At 41.3% G+C, this 18,792-nt stretch overlaps 1 protein-coding gene across 1 annotated transcript; it reads left to right on the top strand.

The window, feature by feature from the left end:
- Positions 1-1,121: 1,121 nt before the first annotated feature.
- On the top strand, positions 1,122-18,381 carry LOC140253965 (annexin A8-like). The gene is made up of 15 exons (XM_072340110.1): positions 1,122-1,345; positions 1,488-1,541; positions 3,196-4,689; positions 4,797-4,843; positions 8,645-8,738; positions 8,999-9,093; positions 10,295-10,408; positions 11,188-11,278; positions 11,851-11,930; positions 12,551-12,610; positions 13,112-13,205; positions 15,061-15,156; positions 15,381-15,439; positions 15,800-15,922; positions 17,335-18,381. The coding sequence occupies exons 4-15, from the start codon at positions 4,823-4,825 to the stop codon at positions 17,389-17,391; spliced, it is 984 nt and encodes a 327-aa protein (XP_072196211.1). The 5' UTR covers positions 1,122-1,345; positions 1,488-1,541; positions 3,196-4,689; positions 4,797-4,822; the 3' UTR covers positions 17,392-18,381.
- Positions 18,382-18,792: the final 411 nt, after the last annotated feature.

Genomic DNA, 18,792 nt, shown 5'->3' with positions numbered 1-18,792 from the left:
AATTCAAGCAGCAGGGCTGTCTTTAATTGTGCACAGACACCTACACTTGTTCTGACATGGACTAAACAACAAAAAACACCCATAGATGTGGCTAAAAATATTTCTGCACAGGCATCCAAAGGGTCCCTGAATGCTGCCTCATACCCGCTGCTGGCATCTGAACGGCTGGCATCAGCCGTGTCCCCATCAGACCCCACTGATCTGCTGTTGCTTGCTTTGACACGGAGGGTGCTTTCTTTGTTAGCCTTTGGGGTTAAACAAGAGCAACAGTTGCCTGCTTTGTGTGGGGAGTGGTTGTTAGGGCGACTGGGAAGAATTCCTTGGCGCCAGCACTAGTGCAAGAAAGGAATGAGCAGAGAAATGCTCTGCCGGAGTCAGAACTGAGCCAAGGGGACGTGCTCTGCTTTGTTTGTGTCTGTGCCTCACCCCGTCCCACCCACAGCCGAGGGGCCCCCGTGCAGCGCAGGTGAAGCCAGCACACCCTGTGCAAGCATCTGCATGGCTCCTTGCAGCCCGTTGACACTGGCTGTCCCCCTTGGCCCCAGGGTTCATCTCCTGAGCTATGGAGCTGCAAAGAGGAATCAGGCCCTGAAATTTCACTGTTGCTGCTTGAACATCCCTCAAAACATATTTGCACAGATTTTCTCTTATGGTATTTGGCACAAAGCTGCTTGCGGTAATAAAGGAAACTTGGAAAATGAGCTGAGCTAGTGATTTTCAAATGGAAATAATTCTATTTTGGGATCATTTTCACTTTGAAAGATGGTTCAAAGGCACAAGAGGAAAGGGCAGGGTGAGCAGTGAACTGCCAGGTATGCAAGTGCATTTTTTTAGGCTTCAGTGATTTTATTTTTTTGTTGCCTGTCTCTGTGTAAAAACTACTGCCTCCATCAGTTCATTTTCCCCAGCTCACACCTCTCATAAAGGGACACTAAATTTTATTTGGTTTAGCCTGCTGGTGTATTTACACAGTCTTGCCATATAATGATCTGATTTCAGGTGTTGGTGAGTTGATTAGTTGGTGTTAGAACACTTGCTTTTAAAAAAAAATCTGATGGGAGTCAGCTGCTGGTATCTATGTAAGTAGCAATAAGGTGAGGGAAGGAAGAAGGGAGGTGGAAGGCAGTGTTTGTGTTGTGGAGCTGTTTGCATGTTTGCTTAATGTCTGCAGGATGAGACTGATGGAGTTTGTGCAGTGAGGGAATGTAAGCTGTCTGCAAACACAGCAGCTGCTGGGGCAAGAGCCAGCTGGGAGTAGGGGGGAAGGTAGGATAGAGTGTTGTCAGTAATGAGTCAGATCCAAAAGGAAGGAGGAAATGCCTGGTCCTGGAAAGCACAGTTCTGGGTGAGACAATTTAGTATTGTATCAAGGAAAAAGTTGCTGTTATTATATCTTTACTGGTATCTTTATCAGAGCTGTGTAACACTGTGCAGTGTTACCTACAAAATGGATTAGAGAAAATCATCATCTTCTTTTGTTGCAACAGGATATTTCTCTCCTGTTTGGTCTGAGGGGTGTGCTTTAATTTCCTCAAATTCAGGTAATCATATCATGATTTGTCAGGCTATTGGTTTGTATCATATATCTTTGTGTTCAGTTTGCTTGCATAATGATTGAACTCCTGACTTAAAAGTAAATTGAAATACAAACTTTAGGGTGAAAATATCCTAAGTTCTTGTTCTCTTGCTGGTAAAAAAAAAAAAAACACAACAAAAAAACAAAAAAACAAAAAACCCTCCTGTACCAGTCAAAAGATGTGGAATAAGTAAAACTGCTGAAGAGTTTTGTTTTGCTTAAGCTCTGATGTTCCAATGCAGTCAGCTCTTGGCCTGGAAATTTCTAGGCACGAGGCCAGAATTTTCTAATATACCAATGGGAGAGGGAAGTAGGAGGAAGCCTCTACATTCAAGGAGTGTTTAGCTACTCTCTGTCTAAACTGACACATCCTTTAAACTTCTCTTTCTGGCTTAGAATGAGCAGTCAGAGCTTAATGGGTGGTGAAGGCTTGAAGTAATGCCTATAATATGCTTTTTGAAGGCTCTCAATGCTTGAATATTTTGTCTAAATTTTTTATTTTTTTATTTTTTTTAGCATGATTATGAAGGTATAAGCAGATTTATTCTCATAGCTTTCTTTACTATGATTGAGTATATAGTAGAGGCAGTTCTGATGTCCCTGATGTGAGTGTGGAAAGTCCCAAGGGCAGAATCAATAGAAGCTAAGTATGCAGCAGCTTCTTTGTTGTGTCATGCTGAGAATTGTTTTAGACCAAATGGCCTAAAAACACACAAACCAAATCTGGTTACGGTGCATGTGCTGCTGTGGAAGGTTTCTGACCACTTTTACTGGCTGAGGGCTGATTCAGCTAGACACACCGGCAGGAGCAGGGGCTCTCTGAAAGGATGTTAAGGGCTGAGGTTTGAGAAAGCTTCATTGTGGAGACACCCTAGGGATGTCTATGCCCACAATGTGATTGACTCACTGCTCAGTTAACCCTCTTGCAGATAACTGAGCAATTATTCTGTGGGGGTACCGCAGTACTCCACAGTGCAAGCAAACAGGATCACTGAGTCATGTTAACCACCTTAATGTACTATTGGGCAAAGTTTCAATTGACAATCTTGTCAGTGAAGCTGGAGCTTACTTTACCTGAGGTGTGGAAATTATTTGTGTGCATCTATGAGATAATGAGGTTTGGAGGAACCTGTGTGTTGTATTCCAACTCTTTCTGATGCTTCTTTCCTAAGGATAATTACTGAACTATGTGAGGCTATTCTGCTGCTTCAGTACATGTCTTTTGGATATGTAATAGCAAAGTGCTGGAACCACAAACAAGCTTAGCAGAGCATCTGTGTTAAGTGAGAGCCATGATATGTAGCAAAGGTGGGTCTGATAACCTGACTTGTTTAAAACAACCTGTTTTGAACAGTGCTTGGAGAGGAGTTCCTTGTGGTTCAGATTCTCCAGACCTTACTTCATCTATCCATGTTGATTTCTTGAAGTCTGGCAGCCACTTCTTTGCATTAAATTCTAGTTCTCCTGCTAAAGTTCCTTCGGTGTTCCTCTGCAGCCTTTTTTAGTTTATGCTGGCAAAAATGTCTGCTTGGATTTTCTCCCATTTTCTGGCTGGTTTGGTCTCTGGTCCCTCTGTGACTACTGCTCTTTGCTCTAATTCTGATTTTCTGTCTAGACAGGTTTCTTTGTCCCTGGAGTCCTCAAGAGAACCTGACCTCTGTGGCAGGCTGACCTAATTAATTTCCAGCACATGGTAAAGGCCTGTGCAAGGAGCTAGGCACAGCCTTAGGATCCAGTAAAAGCAAATATGTCCTGCTCTCACAACCCTCCACCCAGAAAGAAGAAAAATGGAGCACTTGTGAGCCCTCCTTGCTGTGTGCTGCTGATGACCCTGCCTCTTAAGCCAAGACCGTACAGATCCTGGTTGCATACTTCAGTACCAAGGGTGATGCCTTCTCCACAGCTCGCCTGCCCCATGCAATGGTTGGGTTTGAGCAGGGAGTAGTTGCCAGTGCTTGTTCCAGTGGGAACAATCAGGGCAGCTTCCCAGACCAGGGGTGATCCAGCTGGGTTAAGTGAAATAATGGTGTGGGAAGGAAGGGAGGGAGGGCTGTAGTTTGATGTTTATCCAGGGTCCCATGTGGGCCTGTACATGTGAGAGGGGACCAAGTTCCTCTGTAGCAAGGATAAAGAGATAGACGCATTCCCACCAGCTATCAGGGCAGCTTTCCATTTAAAAATAAATAAATAATTCTGGCACTGTGGGTTCTGACAAAAGTCTAGACAGGAAAATATTGCTACGGCTGTAAGATATTTCAGCTGATTTTATAAAAACACTTCTCCTTAGTACTGTATTGAGAACACAAATGGAAAAAAAAAAAAAAAAAATTAAAATTCCCCAAAGCCTTAGTGTGTAATAGCAGCTAGTGCAAGCCTTGTAACATTGCTGGGGCTGAGGCTGCTGAAAGAAGTTAACCTTAAATGTGCTTGTCCTGCATCAGCCCAGAGATGCTTACTTAGTCGTGCTTTGCAAGTCCAAGTGTGTGACACAGACAGACCTCTCTATTCAACGTATGACCTACTACTTAACTGAGCTTTACTGCAAGTTGTAGGATATGTTTGAGTGTTTGGCTGTTGGTTTCTTTTTCTTTATTTTTTTTTTTTTTTATAGGCTTTTTTTTGATGGGAGTAATATGGGGGAAGGCTTAAACTTTGAAAGTCCTGGTTTGCAGTGTTTCAGGTTGGTAGTAATAGAATCCAGAGTAACATGAGAGTGGCTTATTCCATTGCAGCAGAACCTGCTGGGTCTCAGAGGAGTTTAATGCTGAGAAACTACCTGGCTGTAATTTGTATGTTGTGTCAGTGCCAAGGGCTAGTGTTGGCAGGGAAGGGTGTGGGGGGAAAGCGGTGGAAGTATTACAGGGAGCTTTAGTCAGCTGAGGTTGAATGCAGGGCTCCTCACAGGGGAAGCCTGGTTTATTAGGCAACGTGATCTCTCCCTGTGAGATCATACATCAAAACAGGTTGAGCCATGTCTGCGGGCGTTACCCCATGGAATTTGTAGATAGGGACAGGTTATACCTGCCAGTTCCAGGCACAGAGGCCAGTTATATTCTGCAGCTTCCAGAGGGAATAAGCCTCCTGAGGAGCACAGTTAGAATAACTTTCTTGTGGTAAGTCTACTGAAATGAACTTCTCTTTCTTCCTCTTCTCCACTCCTTTTCAAATCTCAGTTTCCCTAACCATGGGGTGTGATGTGTGTGATTTCCTTCTTCAACAGGCACCGATATCACTGCTGAGATCACGATGGCTTGGTGGAAGGCCTGGGTAAGTAAAGAAAGTACTGAAGTAAGACACCCTGGTTTCTTTGGCACTATAATAAGGTAACTTACCAGCTGCACCAGACACTGTGTGGAAATGAAGTGTTTCCCTTTAAAAATCAATCCAAACCTGTTTATCAGTTTTCTGATTATAAAATAGCCTTTAGCACTTCCAAAAACATGGTTAAGAAAGGTGCTAATACGCTTCTGCCTTTAAGACCAGCTCTCTCTGCCATTGAACTGAGTGGTGCAGGATTATGGCTGCGTATGTGCGTGTTACAGGAATATGGCACTAGGGATTGGAGCAGCTGAGGTCTACATGAAGTTTGAAAGCTGCGAGTTCCTCATCCTCTTCTTCACCTCTGCAATCAGTTCAGGGCACTGGCTTGTCCCCGTTTGGTCCCCAGTTGCTCTGGCAGGCTGTGGTCATGAAGGGAGATGTGGTCTGCCAAGCTATTGTGTCTGTCTTTGATGGCTTTTGAATATTGGTGCAACAATGTGGACTTGGACACACTGTCAGTCTGCTAGGAGCCAGAAATACCATGTTTATTCTTTTCCAAACTCTTGAGGCTTTGGGAGTGGTGTGGTAGGTTGGGGGATGCCCGTGAGTGCTCATCCTGCACAGCCAAGGCCAGGAGGCAGTGCTAGGGTGAAGTGCCAGCTCTGCAGCTATCAAGGCAGCTATCACACTAGCTTCTGTGGAAGGCTGGGTTTCCCTTGGGACTTAACTCCAGATATCTGGAGCTGAGGCCTAGGAGAGAGCTGATGAAGAGTGACGTGTGATGGGGTGCAGTCTGTACATAGAGCTCAGGTGTGCTCCTTTTTTCCCCAAGGCTTTGCAGTCCTGGTGTTGGTGGCCTCCAAGGGACCTTAGCTGGTGAGGCTGACAGGACCCTGTGCCAGGGAGTGCAGAGGAGCAAACGTACAGAGGAGAAATGACTTCACATGAATGTGACCGCTTTTCAGACTCTTATATTTTTGCAGTTAAAAGGTGTGGTGCTGGAAGAGGGGAAAACACCTTGAGGGCATGGAACACCAAGCTCATTCCAAGCTACTTCCCAAGGCTTCGGATAGAAAGCTCTCCTGACCTCAGCTGTTGGGGCTTTTTTGGTTTTGTTGTGTGTTTGTTTGGTGTTTAATTTTAGCCTTAAAACTGTAATCTTCCTTCCTGCTGATCTACCTCTGCTTCCCTGTTTCCTTTTGGAAGTTAATTTAGTAAGACATTATTATTATTATTATTATTATTATTATTATTATTATTATTATTATTATTATTTTAAGCTTTGAGAAGCTCTCTTGCTTCAGTTTTTCCCTTTCTGCTTACTTGTGCCCCCACTTCCCCCAATCTGGAAATCATTTGAGTATATAGTGAGGAAAAATGGAGAGCCATTGAGAGCTCTAGTAGTCTTTTATCTGTGATGTTGTGGGTGGAGATATGAGGAGAAGAGGGGATGGAAATGAAAGGGTGAAAAGGGTGATAGAAATTGTTTTGGTTCTTAAAGTCTTTTGTGAAAAATGTAATTCAAAAGCAAACAGTGAAAGATAGGAAACCCAGAAGATTTCCACTGGAAAAAAACAACAGTAATCCTACTTGTCATCCACATTTTGGTTTTTGATAAATTGTTCCTATGATTTGAAAATATTTTGACAGGAAAGTTTTAATTCCCCCTGCTCTACACTTATAGATGAAAAGCTTTTCAAAGCATCAGCTGTTGGATACACATATTACATTGCTTTTGTGCTAGTTATTCATCTATGACTGGCACAAATGCTTTGAGTAGTTTCAGTTAGATAATTATAACATCAATCTTTCTGGAAAACAAGACCAAACTGAACAGGGTTTCTCTGGAAACCAATTGTGACTGTACCTGTGCTGGAACATGGACAATCAGCCTGTGAGTGAGTTATGAGTAAGCTACTTGAGCCAGCATGGGCTGTAATGTTCCTTAGAATTAATACCAAAAAAGGACTATTGTTGATTTGTTTCCGCTGCCTCCAAATGAAAGTTGAGCTTTGCACTGCTTCTCACCCTGAGTCATCAGGCGCAGATCCAGCACATTTTTTACATGGGCCTTTGAGTGCAGCTAGAGAGGACTGTGCAGCTTTTTCAGAGCAAAAGCAGGTGAGCGTAACCTGCTTTCCAGGAAGATCTGGCTGGTACTGTCAGAATTCACAGAGAAGCAGAAAAGGAGAATTTGCACTGGTCTTGCTAGCTCCATCAATCCACCTATTCTGAGCTTAAATATTTGGCGATGGCTTTTTCTGTGGTAACAGCTTCACTACTGCCTTAAGCTTGGTGCTCAGTAACCAGTGGGACTCAGAACTGCATTGGGTTAGAAGTTTCCTGTTGATGCTTTCTCTTCCTTAGTGGCTCTCTCTGCCAGGAGTGGGGTGTGATGGCATAGGAGGCTGACCCTGGACTGCCTGAAAAGCAAACTTCAGCAAACTGAAGGGTTCTTTCAGATCTTGCTCTCTGCTGAACATACTGCTTGCCTCAAAGCTCATCATGAAAACACTTAGCAGTTATATCTGCCAGTAGAGCACTGGAGAAGAGGACATCTGAGTTGGTTTGCCAGAGCTATCCTGAGCATCTTTGCAGTGCGGTGTGGCTATGCCTTTAACTATGGCATGACAGTGTACATGGTATTTGTTGGCTCTGGGGCACCTGTTAGTAATCTTCCAGAGTCAGGAATGCAGGTCCTGAGATAAATTTCTGCAAGCTTTTCTACCTGGCAAGGACTGCTTGATGATTAGCTCTGGGGAGGACTTGAACATCCTGGAAGGACTCCAGGAGGGTAATGGCAAACCTTTCTGTCACATAGGGATCAGGAGTAGGATGGGTTTGCAGCAGAGCCAGAGGTTGCTAGGCGGTACTTGGAGGTCAGTGTTATGCAAGTAAAATGGAACAACTTTTTCAATTACTTCTGGTCTGTAAGTTCTGTTCTGAAGGTGTTGTTTTTACCTGTCTGTGAGACTGTCCTCATAGAAAAATTCATCAAGTCATCCTGACATAATTAGTTCAATATTGATCATATCCATACAAGTTCAGAGCACACTGCAGTTTCCTGGGCAGCTTCCACTGCCAAGGAAGAGAAAATGGCATCCATTGCTGTAGTAAAGTGGTGATGACTTATGACTAACCATTCACATGCCTCCCTGTTGATAGGACATTGTTGGTGGAGGTGTCAATATATTCAAGCTCATTTCCTTGATTAATGGTTTTAGTTAAAGTGCAGCTCTTAATCCCAAGTTCTGGTTTATGGCCTCGCTACTTTCTCAGTGTGTGTTTCTGCCCCTGGAAATGGGTTAGGGTTCTGTCTGGAGGTTTCCTGTGTTGTTGGTTCTCAGCTTGGGGAGGAGATTTTTTTTTTAACTGCACTTCTCTGGTTAGATCTGTACCTTCAAAGCAGCCTCTTAATCCAAATCCTTCTGCCAGAGGTTCTTTCTTATGTAAAGCCAGTTGTATTTGAGTGCAGGAGCTGCAGAAAAAAACTGCTGCCTAGAAAAGTGGTTTCTGAGAACATATGTATTCCACTAAGCCCAAAAAGCTATGCGTTAAACCACTCTGTACTGAAGTACTGGAAAACACAGTCCCGGATAGCACTACAGCAGGCATGGATACTCTGTTTTTCTGCCAGGCTACCTCCAGCTAATGATGGTTGCAACAGCACTTGACCTCATTTTTCCTGTCAGGTGCCAGAGCCTGATACAGGCAGGTGGAGGCAAGAAACTTGAGTGTACAATCCAGGGTACCTTCTCTTCAGGTGCTAAAAAGCACTAACAAAAAGTTATTTTTCTTATTTTTCAGAGTGAAGAGGAGGGCAAGTCGGTGATAGGGGTTTATTCAAACTTTGACCCTGTACCTGATGCTCAAACACTCTACAAGGCCATGAAAGGGCTTGGTGAGTTGACTCCAGCCACGTGTGTAAATTCTATGTTGGGCTTATGATTTCTTAGATGAATGCTATTTCTTAAGAGAATTGCAGACAGATGGCACATTCTATGTGGCAAATTCAAAACTAATTAAAAACATTGTCTATGAGACAATTATTGAAATTTCGCATCATTAAGGCAATAAGCAAGGGAAGGCTCTGTGATTACTTGAATTGGGATTGTTATTATTCTGTGCACTGTGTTTATGGTTTATTGTTGATCTCCATAGGGACTGATGAACAAGCTATAATTGAAGTCCTAACCAAGAGGAGCAACAAGCAGCGGCAAGAGATTGCCAAATCCTTCAAAGCGCAGTTTGGAAAGGTGCTTCCAAAACAAAGCCATATTCAGTCACTGTTTCATTGTGTGTGGGATGCAGTAAATGGGTGTACAGTTCATCTTGCAGGCATGGTGTAAACAACACATAAATCTTTTTCAAATAGGCTAATGTTTAATTAAAAGGCCTGAGGTGAATAAGTGAAATTTGCTTTTGGTGGGATAAACTGTTTACCTTTCCCCTCCCCAAAGATCATAATTTCCTTGTAAAGGGTATTTTGACCAGAGCATTCTTTAAAGAAAACAAAACAACAACAACAAGCTATTTTTATTTATACTATAAATTCTTATTGTTTTTGAACCCATAACAAAAATTTATACTTCTCTAATTGCCTTTTGAGTAGAATATTGTGTTGGTTTGGGGCTCTTTTAAATGAGGAAGGAAGTTTGATTTAAATATTTATTTCATTGCATTTATTTGGTAGTTCTGAAAATGAAAACATACTGTGGTTTTTATGTGGCTCTTTCTATCTGCTATAAAATATTCTTCGGGGAAATGTTAGTGCTTCGGACTATTTCCACTATGGAGCCAATTGTGTGAGAGAGGCTTCTAAAGGAGTGGGGGAAGGAATGTATTGGAAAACAACAATATAGGCTATTGGGTCAGTATAGAAATGGAAATCTCCAATGACCTTGATGGGGAAGGAACTGTCTTGCAGTGATCTAAGAGAAGGAAGTAAACATGTACAGTGCTGAGTACATGGCAACAAATAGAATGCTTGCATCCTATGTACCCACTAAAACAGCATGTCATCCCCTAAAAACCTATATTATAATGACAGGAAGATTTGAAGTCTGTCCTTAAACAGACTGCATGCTAGATTCTGCAGATGTCCTGTGTGCATGTGCAGGCTTTGGATGTTGCCTATGTCCCCTGCTCAGTTCAAGGCCTTTAGTTGCCTCTTCTCACTATCTAAAACAGGTTAGAGGAAGTTCTTTTTCTTTTTTACTCTGATGCTGAATTAATTACATTTGGGAGAAGCTAGAGCACTGGAGCAGCAAGAAATATGGATGGGCCTAGGCAAAATTCATTTTGCCTAGATGTCCTTTCCATCCTCAAGATCTTCTCTCTAAAAACTATCAACACTGATATCGTTCAGCTTCACAGATGTAGGTCATGGGGAGAGAAACAGCACTAGGCAGTTGAGACCTTTCGAGGCTCTTCATGTAACTTGAGTGTGTTCAACAGGATCTGATTGATAACCTGAGATCTGAACTGTGTGGCAACTTTGAGAGGCTCATTGTAGCTCTCATGTACCCCCCATACAAATATGAAGCCAAGGAGCTGTATGATGCCATGAAGGTAAGACAATTGCATTCTGGTACTTTGGTAGCATAGATCGAGTATTAACTTCCTGTAACTGTGTTTATTAATGCAAATGACAGTAATTAAACTGATAGGTGATCAAGTTCATTATCAACAGTACCCTTTGAGAAATACTTTGTTGTGCTATCAGTGTATATTCAAAATATTGCTGAACTTATTTAGGGATGTATGTGAGTTTCTGAGAATATTTGTCTCAGAGTCTGGTTAAGACAACAGAGGAACCAAATTCTTCCTCGGCAGCAGATGAATATCCCATAGATGAGATTCTAGCTAAACATGTCTTCACCACTTTCTGCAGTGTGACTCTTGTGAACAGACTCAATGATTTGGGGCCTAAGCTACTGCCATGGAACCCCCATTTGAGGAGAGAAACCTTTAGGAAATTAAATAAATTGGTTTCTTCAAAGGAAATGAGATTTCTTGGCATCCTATCTATTGGCACAGTATCTTTTAGTGGTGTAAGGATGGACTGAGTAGATAAGCATTGGTATCCCTGTATCCCTCTAATACAGCTCATCATCAAAGGTCCAGATCCATAAATGCACTACAAAAGTATGTGGTTGCATGAAATCATCCTTCACAGACAGAGCACCTCAGTAAATGGTTCTGCATCCAAGCCAAATAAGCTTTGTGCCTCCACCTTTCATGCTGACAGTTTCTAACAGCTCAGTACACAGCCTGACATTTTGCTGCCATCGGACTCCTCGCTTGACCACCTCTCTCCACCTTTTTCTCCACTGTGTTTTCTACTAAAGGGTGTGGGAACAAGCGAAGATGTTATCATAGAGATCCTGGCATCACGAACAAAGGCACAGATCAAAGAGATTATCAAGGCATACAAAGAAGGTAAAGTGCTTGGGGCTCTGATTTATGTGGTCAGAGCAACATGCTGCCTGATTGCACAGCAATCAGGGGTGTTACCAGCTAGCAGTGTCAGCAGGAATATGGGATTTTTTTAAGAGCAAGAAGGTACAACCTGTCTGCCTTCAGCCTGCTAAAAAGAATGTGGCTATGCTGAGTGAGTCTGGAAATCCCTTTCTTCCAGTCAGAGGAAAAGGAGAGCAAATCACAAATTTTTGTCTGTGGGGCCAAGCCCAATGTTGTCAGGATGTGAATAAAAGTACAGCTATCCTCTTGTGTTTTTTTCTCTCCCTTAAATGGGCTCTAGGTGGAAATCTATTAAATACATGTTTGTAACTCTTAATGTATATTTCTAACATCAGTTATGAGTTTGTCTTTGTCACTGGAGCTAGTGGTATACTCTGCTGGGAATGCATGTCTGGGTGTTGCTGAGGGTGTATGCTGATCTCAGTCTGCATTTTCCACCAGCAACTTTCTTGACTTGTGTCAGGCTGTTGTGGGTACTTATGTAGCACACAAATAAGCACTTCCATTGTCTTTCTCTTTTCCTTGTGCAGAATATGGTTCTGATCTGGAGCAAGACATAGCGTCGGAAACAAGTGGCTACTTCAAACAGATTCTAGTTTGCCTTCTTCAGGTGATGTTAGAAAAAAGGATGTTCGCACTTTTCTCTGCCTTCTTGGGGAAGACATGCAATAGAATGGACAATGCAATCATGACCATCACAAACTGTGGGCGCATACATGTCACTTGGACTGGTTCTGTGTTTTCAACTTCAGTGTGACTGAGGCAGGGAACTCTCCCTTAGCAGCAAAGGCTAAGAACATGGAACAGTCAGCCCTGCTGCAGGGAAACACCTCACTTTTACATATGCATTAAGTCACAATATTTTATAGGCACTTTAGATATCTATACATTAAACAAAGGAAAAAAGCAACTACAGAAAAGCAGCTCTCAGTTCTCCTTATGATTCATTGCTATTCCAGAGGCTGCTCCTCAATACTGACAGCATATTTGGATGCACTTATCCTACTAAATTTTCCTGCCCAGCAGTGGAGTAATGTAACAACTTCTTGATTTTACTTAATATTACTGATTTGTAATCAAGAAGTTAGCAATCGTATTACCTGAAGCATTAACGGATGAGTGTTCTGCCAAAAACAGCTGAGAAAAAAGAATCTGTCTAGAATTTAATCTATCTTCATTGCATGGAAGAAAACTACTTGCTCTCACAAATTATCTGCTTTCTTCCCATAGGGTGAGAGGGACAATGCATCTCTCTATGTGGATACAGCACTGGCTCGCCAGGATGCAGAGGTACATCAAATGCCAGTGATCAGTGATATGCTTGCATCTCACCTGCCTTGAATCTTAGAGGTGACAGAGTTCTGATTAGCATGTGGTTGGAGCAATAATATCTGGGGGAGGGACTACCTTGAAGCAGCAGCTTTGGTTTCTTCAGATTTGCCTGTACTTCTGAGACTTTCTGCTCCTAGGAGGAGTGATGAGAAATGGTCTCAGGCTTGGTTGCTTTTGACATGTGGAAAAATGGACATTGTGGAGTGGGATGCTGAAGGGTAGGAAAGAAATTTCAGTAGCATTGTTGACTGATTTAATTGCTGCAGGAAGGGTGGGGACAGTAACTGCCTTCACTAGAAGACACAGCCAAGGGTATGCAGTCATCTACTCAAGGAGAATCCAGTTTATTTAATACTTCAGGTTACTTGAAGCTGTGTTACCAAAGCAATATTTTAATCCAAACTATTCCTTTACCAGCTGCATGCATAGAAAAAGTAATGATAATGTGTTAAATCACAGACTCTCTTTTCTGCCGGGGAGAAGATAAAAGGCACTGATGAGATACAGTTCATCACCATTCTGTGCAAGAGGAGTGCTACACACTTGCTGAAAGGTATGAAGCAGTCCATGCTGCCAAGCTTCTAAAGCAGGAAAAAATCTGCCAAAAACAAGAGGCAGAGCTATAGATGTCAAAGCTTGGGTGGTCAGAAATAATAACTTTAATCTGTCTACAAATCCTTGGCTAATTAGTGCCCAAAAGCTGTCAGCAGCTTCTGTGAGAGATTACAAAGACTTAGTGCCACTGATAATCAGATTGCTTATATAGGAGTCCTGATACAGTAGTGATGGCTAGATGATAAAGTTATTCTTATAAGCCCCTAAGGAGAGTCCCTTTTTCACCAGGTAGGAACATGCTCTCATGATTGCTTGGACTTTAGTTCCTTTGGGGGGGGAAAAAAAGTCAATGATAAGGCCTGTTATTGTACAGTGCTGTAGAACCACAGGGCACTTCTTGCAGCTCTCCCCTGGATTCTTCTGAGACCATCAGAGGTTGCTTAGGAGGAAAGATACTAAGCCAGCCCCAGTTGAGGGGGATCTCAGGTCCCCATTGCCTCAAGCAGAAGAGACTTGGTCTTGTCATCTCAAGACTTCTGTGTCAGTCCAAGGCTCTGACTTGGATCTTATTATGTACGCTGAATCTAAGCATATCAACTACTGTTTAAATTTAGTAGAGCTCAATTGATAAATTCATCTGTAGGTGAAGTAGGGTGCCTGAGCTTTCTTAAGCTGAAGTCTTCTGAGACAGCCTTCTAGTCCCTGGAGGCCAGCTCCCTCTTGTGTTTTTAAACTTAATTTCCCAGCAGCTCTGAGAAAAAGAAATAGGCTTCTGGTCTTTGAATGTACTTGCCTTTAAGAACTGATTTGCATCAGTTGGTTCATATGCAGCCAATCTTTGAGGACTATTCAGTCATCAAGGAAATGAACCTAATTTCTTCTGTACTAAGAATATAATAGTTATTTTAAAAAACATTCATGAACTTGTTGAAACTTATTTTTTTAATATGGAGAACAGGTCTGAGTTGACAAGGTTTATATCCATTAATCTGTTCTTTAGTACTGAGTATTGTCTTTCACCAATGTATTTGAATGTTAGCATTTGAGGTCACATTGTTATAACACTACACAAACTTCAGTATGATATTCATTGTATTACACAGCACTATACCTTCTTTGGTAGCTTAAAAGCCAGGAATCAAAATAGAGGCCTGTACTTAAGAACTAGAATTTGAATTCAGTTGCTCTTTCCCTTACATACATCACTGCTGATACTTTACATGGGCTTTTAAGTAACTTGGAATAATAACCTGTTTTGTTTTTTTTTTTTTTTGTTTGATTTTTTTTGTTTGTTTGTTTGTTTTTCCTGAGCAGTGTTTTAAATTGTGGTTGAAATAAGTTTTTCTGGACTGTTGATGTAATTTAAGAGCCCAGGTCCATGAAGAGTGCAGTTCTAGACTTAATCTGATTGATATATATATATATATATATATATATATATATATATTTATTTTTTTTTAACTGATGACATTAAGAAGAATAAGGCAAATGATGGTGTCTGTCATTCTGTTGCCTACTTCATTGGAGTGGTTAAGTGCACTGATGAAAGATCAGATTTCCAAATATTAAGTGACTGAACTTGCATTTTCAAATGAAAGCGAGGGATTAAGCCTCTAATTAAGTCATTCTGTGTACACAGAAGTACTTACTGCTTTCTTTGGGAAAGAGTATTCTGTCAATGCTATTGGTTTTTTTTTCTGGGCTTGCCTAATGCTGACTGAAGTTGGTTCAAATGTGGCCATTTCGGAAGGATTTCTGTTTTCATATCACCACACAAGCGTTACATCTGAATATTGGGCAAAAAAATGCCCAAGCAGTTGTTTGGTGGAATTTCAAAGTGCTTTGTGTTTCAGTGTTTGAAGAATACCAGAAACTTGCTGGTAAAAACATAGAAGACAGTATCAAGAGTGAAACTAATGGCTCACTAGAAGATGCTATGCTGGCTATTGGTAAGAGAGCTCCCTTTTCCTTTCTTTAGTCCAAGTTTGTTGTCTTTCCTCCTGCAGCAGCTGACAACTATTAGATGGATATACTTTGTAAAGCTTTCTAATGGGAAATAAAGGGTCCTTAGTTCCTGTCCTAGGGGCAGAGTGAATGACTGGAAATAGTGTTGAATCTGCTGCTCTGGACTGCAGTTAGCATTGATTCTTACTGAGCCTTTTCACGTTCCTAGTGAGATGCACAAGGAACATCCGTCAATACTTTGCAGAGAGGCTGTACCACGCTTTAAAGGTAACACTTTTTTATTGCAACAAACTTTTTTTTTTTTTTTTTTTTTTCCATGCTGGACTCAACTGCAACTTGACTCCTGCCAATGCCATTTAGAAAAGCCAATGTTGTGGAGGAGTCCAGCAAGTTTAAGAGAGATTTTCTTTGCGATTATAGCAGAATTCCTTCATGTATCTTGGGTGGAAAAGTATACTTCAAGCTTGAGATACCAAGGAAATCAATCTTTTCTGGCTTAGGAGTTTGTGAGGATCCTAGTCTTACCTTCTGTAACATGTGAAAAATGCTGGAAGAAGCTCCAGAACTGTCTGCAAGAACTTATCCCTTGAACTTACTAACTGCAGACTGATGTACCTGTTATTCCAGGGGGCTGGCACCGATGACGGGACCCTTATAAGGGTGATTGTTTCTCGAAATGAAGTTGACTTAAATCTTATCAAGGATGAATTCAAGCGGCTTGCAGGACAACCTCTTTCCAACATGATTATGGTAAGCAACATCTTGATATGATGGCTCTTAGTCATTGTGTGCATTCCTAACCTCCCCAGCGCTGTGGGATGCTTCCATGGTTGTTTTTTCAGTAAAAAAAATATATATATATATATATTATTTCTACTAAGTTCACGTTTCTTCATTAGGACTGTTAGAAATCACCTCATTGATATCTATCTATATATGTGAAAGGTGAGTCAGACTGTGTGCTTTGTAGGTAACTTAGGCAAAGCCAAACCTGAGGAGAGACTATTCTAGGATTTTGTGTACTTCATTGTCTCTTAAATAAATCCTAAATTCATCTAATTTTCCTCTTTATACCTTCCCCATGCTGCTGAGCCATTTTTGCCTCTCTGCTGTCCTTAGCTACATTAAGCTAGTATGATGCATGTCAGAGCAGTTGTTTTTTGGCTGTTGGTTTTGGGTTGGTTTTTGTTTTGTTTTTGTTTTTTTGTTTGTTTGTTTTGTTTTTGTTTGTTTGTTTTAAGACTATTTACTACCACATGCAGACCTGGTCCACACTGTGGTGAGAAGTTTGGTTTATAAACTTTGCCAAAGCTTACCTCATCTTTTGGGGTTTGGTTCTTTGTGAATGACCCTTCCCTGGCAAAAAGTCATGTTTTCTACTAGGGCTGAAATGTGGAGTTCTATCATTTGCTGGGTAAGGACTCTGGGGAGTTTCTTTCCCCTAGTACAAATGGCACAAGAGCCCTATCCTTACCAGTCCCTATGGGAAGTCTCATTCTGTAATGAAGGTCCTGTCTTCTAATTGACACTGTCAGTGTCTGTCACACTGATTAATGATCAGTCTTCAAGGGTCTGTATGGAGTACTCATTCCTTCTGAGAAGCTGAAATGGCTTTACACCTGTCATCACAAAATATTCAAAGGGGGAAAAGTTTTTACTTCAGGATGTGCTCAGCAGTACTTTAGAGCAAAGAGACTGTATCTGTGGCTTTCTTAAAAATGCCTTTTCTCAGGGGCAATTGCCTTTTACCCTTTCTGTAAGGGTGGAAACACTACATGAATACCCTGAACGCAAGTCTTGGTTTCTCTTGTTCATGCTGACCATCTCTGTTGATCTGTGGAATGGAGCCCTCATCCATCAATCACCAGGATTCCAAATAGGATACCTGACAAATATTGTGTAGTATTATTTGCTGTTTTTTTTTTTTTTTTTTTTTTTTTGGTTTTTTTTTTGTTTGTTTGTTTGTTTTTTTTCCCCAGGCAGAAACCATGGGATTCATTTCTCTGATCTCTTTTGATGGTTTCAACTGGCTGAAAGTCCAGTTTTCTCTTTCCAAGGTGTTTTTCTTGTCAGGAGTATATTCCATCCACTGATGAATGCAGAAGCCAGCTTGTGCAGGGGGACTTTCATACTCACCTTTTTATTTTTTTTCTTCCTGCCAGAATGACACCAGTGGTGATTACAAGACAGCCCTGCTGAATCTCTGTGGCAGTGACTGACAAAATCTGGGAAGAAGATACTGAAGTGGATACAAAGAGAAAATTACGTTTTCAGGCATCTCCTCATTTACATGTAGAAAATCCTTATGTTGATACAAGTCAGGGAGAAAATGATCAAAATGAAGATATCCAAAGCTCCCTGAGGGCACAGTTGCTCAGTACATGTTAAAATCTGTTTGCTTTGCTCACAGTTCTAGAAACACTTCCCATTATGTTTGTTTGTTTGTTTGTTTGTTTGTTTCCAGCTTCTATTTCAATTTGTGCAGCTTCCCTTTTCTTTTAACACACTGTGAAGGGAACAAGTTTTGGATCTTTTTAAGTGCTTCCTTCTGGTATTTATCCTGATTTCTCACCTGAACTAAAATGTGTTTTTAATTTTCAAGTGTATTGTGAATAGCAAGGAGGGTTTCCTCATTTATTCTTTGGGGTATGAGGGTCAAATGCATAATTAAATGCCCCTCAAATAGGAGCATCCTGCTCCAGGTGCTTTGTCCTGGACTCCTTCACCTGTCAAATCTGATGAACATGCTCAACACAAGTTGAAGTTTAAGCAATCTTTAGGTCAGTTATCAACCATAAGCTACTGAGCATGCTCCTCAAGTAACACCCAGGCATCCTGAGGCACAGCAGAATCAAAGCTTTCAAGTAGCACATATCTGGTTTGCTACACTTGGTCTTGTGTATCTTTTATCCACTCTCCATGTTCTGCCTGAACAAGCAGCTCTGGCACAGGGACGGATTTCTTTTATGACCCCCCTGACAGTGCCTTGTGTGATGCTGCTCTGGTGTCTGACTAGGGCTGGTCAATAAAGAAGCTGGGCTGAGGAAAGTTTTGTTATGAGAAATAAGGAGGTGTTCAGAGGGATCACTTTTTCTTTTAAATTGGGATGATGCATATCTTCGTGGTTTGGGGAGAAAAAACTATTTTCAGTAAATATGATGTTTTGGCTTAAACAAAAATGACTTCTAATAAATAGTTTCAAGCAAAGTACAAAACTTCTTCACCGTGTAATTTTCAGTGGCCTGGTTGCTGATGTGTTCTTACTGTTAAAGTCTCTTCTTCCCTTCTAACATCAGGAGTGTCTTATGCAAATACATATCATACATTGAAGAGGGGGAAAAAGTTGTTTTCTTTTTCTTCTTGGAAAAATATTCACTTAGGCTGAGTCATGAACATCCTGGTTGCTACTGGTGAATAAGTAGGTTTTGGGCTGTTTTTACAGATGTTTGGGACAGAGAAAATTGCCGTCAATGAATATCTCTGAACTTCCTGGCAGTTTTATATTGCAGGTTTGTTTGTTTGTTTGTTTCTTTCTTTCTTTCTTTGGAGTTTTTTTGTTTTTTTCCTCAGTTCAGTTAACTATTCTGATGCTATTAATTGTTGCTGATTGATTTTAGGTG

The sequence above is a fragment of the Excalfactoria chinensis genome, chromosome 6 (genome assembly GCF_039878825.1).
Source record: "Excalfactoria chinensis isolate bCotChi1 chromosome 6, bCotChi1.hap2, whole genome shotgun sequence".
In the NCBI taxonomy this organism is placed as follows: Eukaryota; Metazoa; Chordata; class Aves; order Galliformes; family Phasianidae; genus Excalfactoria; species Excalfactoria chinensis.
Note: the sequence above shows the minus strand (reverse complement) of the source record. Positions and strands in the feature narration are given on the sequence as shown.

Excerpts from the sequence above, each read along its gene's own strand:
- LOC140253965 (XM_072340110.1), top strand. The coding sequence starts at position 4,823 with ATGGCTTGGTGGAAGGCCTGG. Across the intron at positions 8,739-8,998 it reads CAAGGCCATGAAAGGGCTTG|GGACTGATGAACAAGCTATA; the intron begins GTGAGTTGACTC and ends TGATCTCCATAG. Across the intron at positions 11,931-12,550 it reads TTCTAGTTTGCCTTCTTCAG|GGTGAGAGGGACAATGCATC; the intron begins GTGATGTTAGAA and ends TTCTTCCCATAG.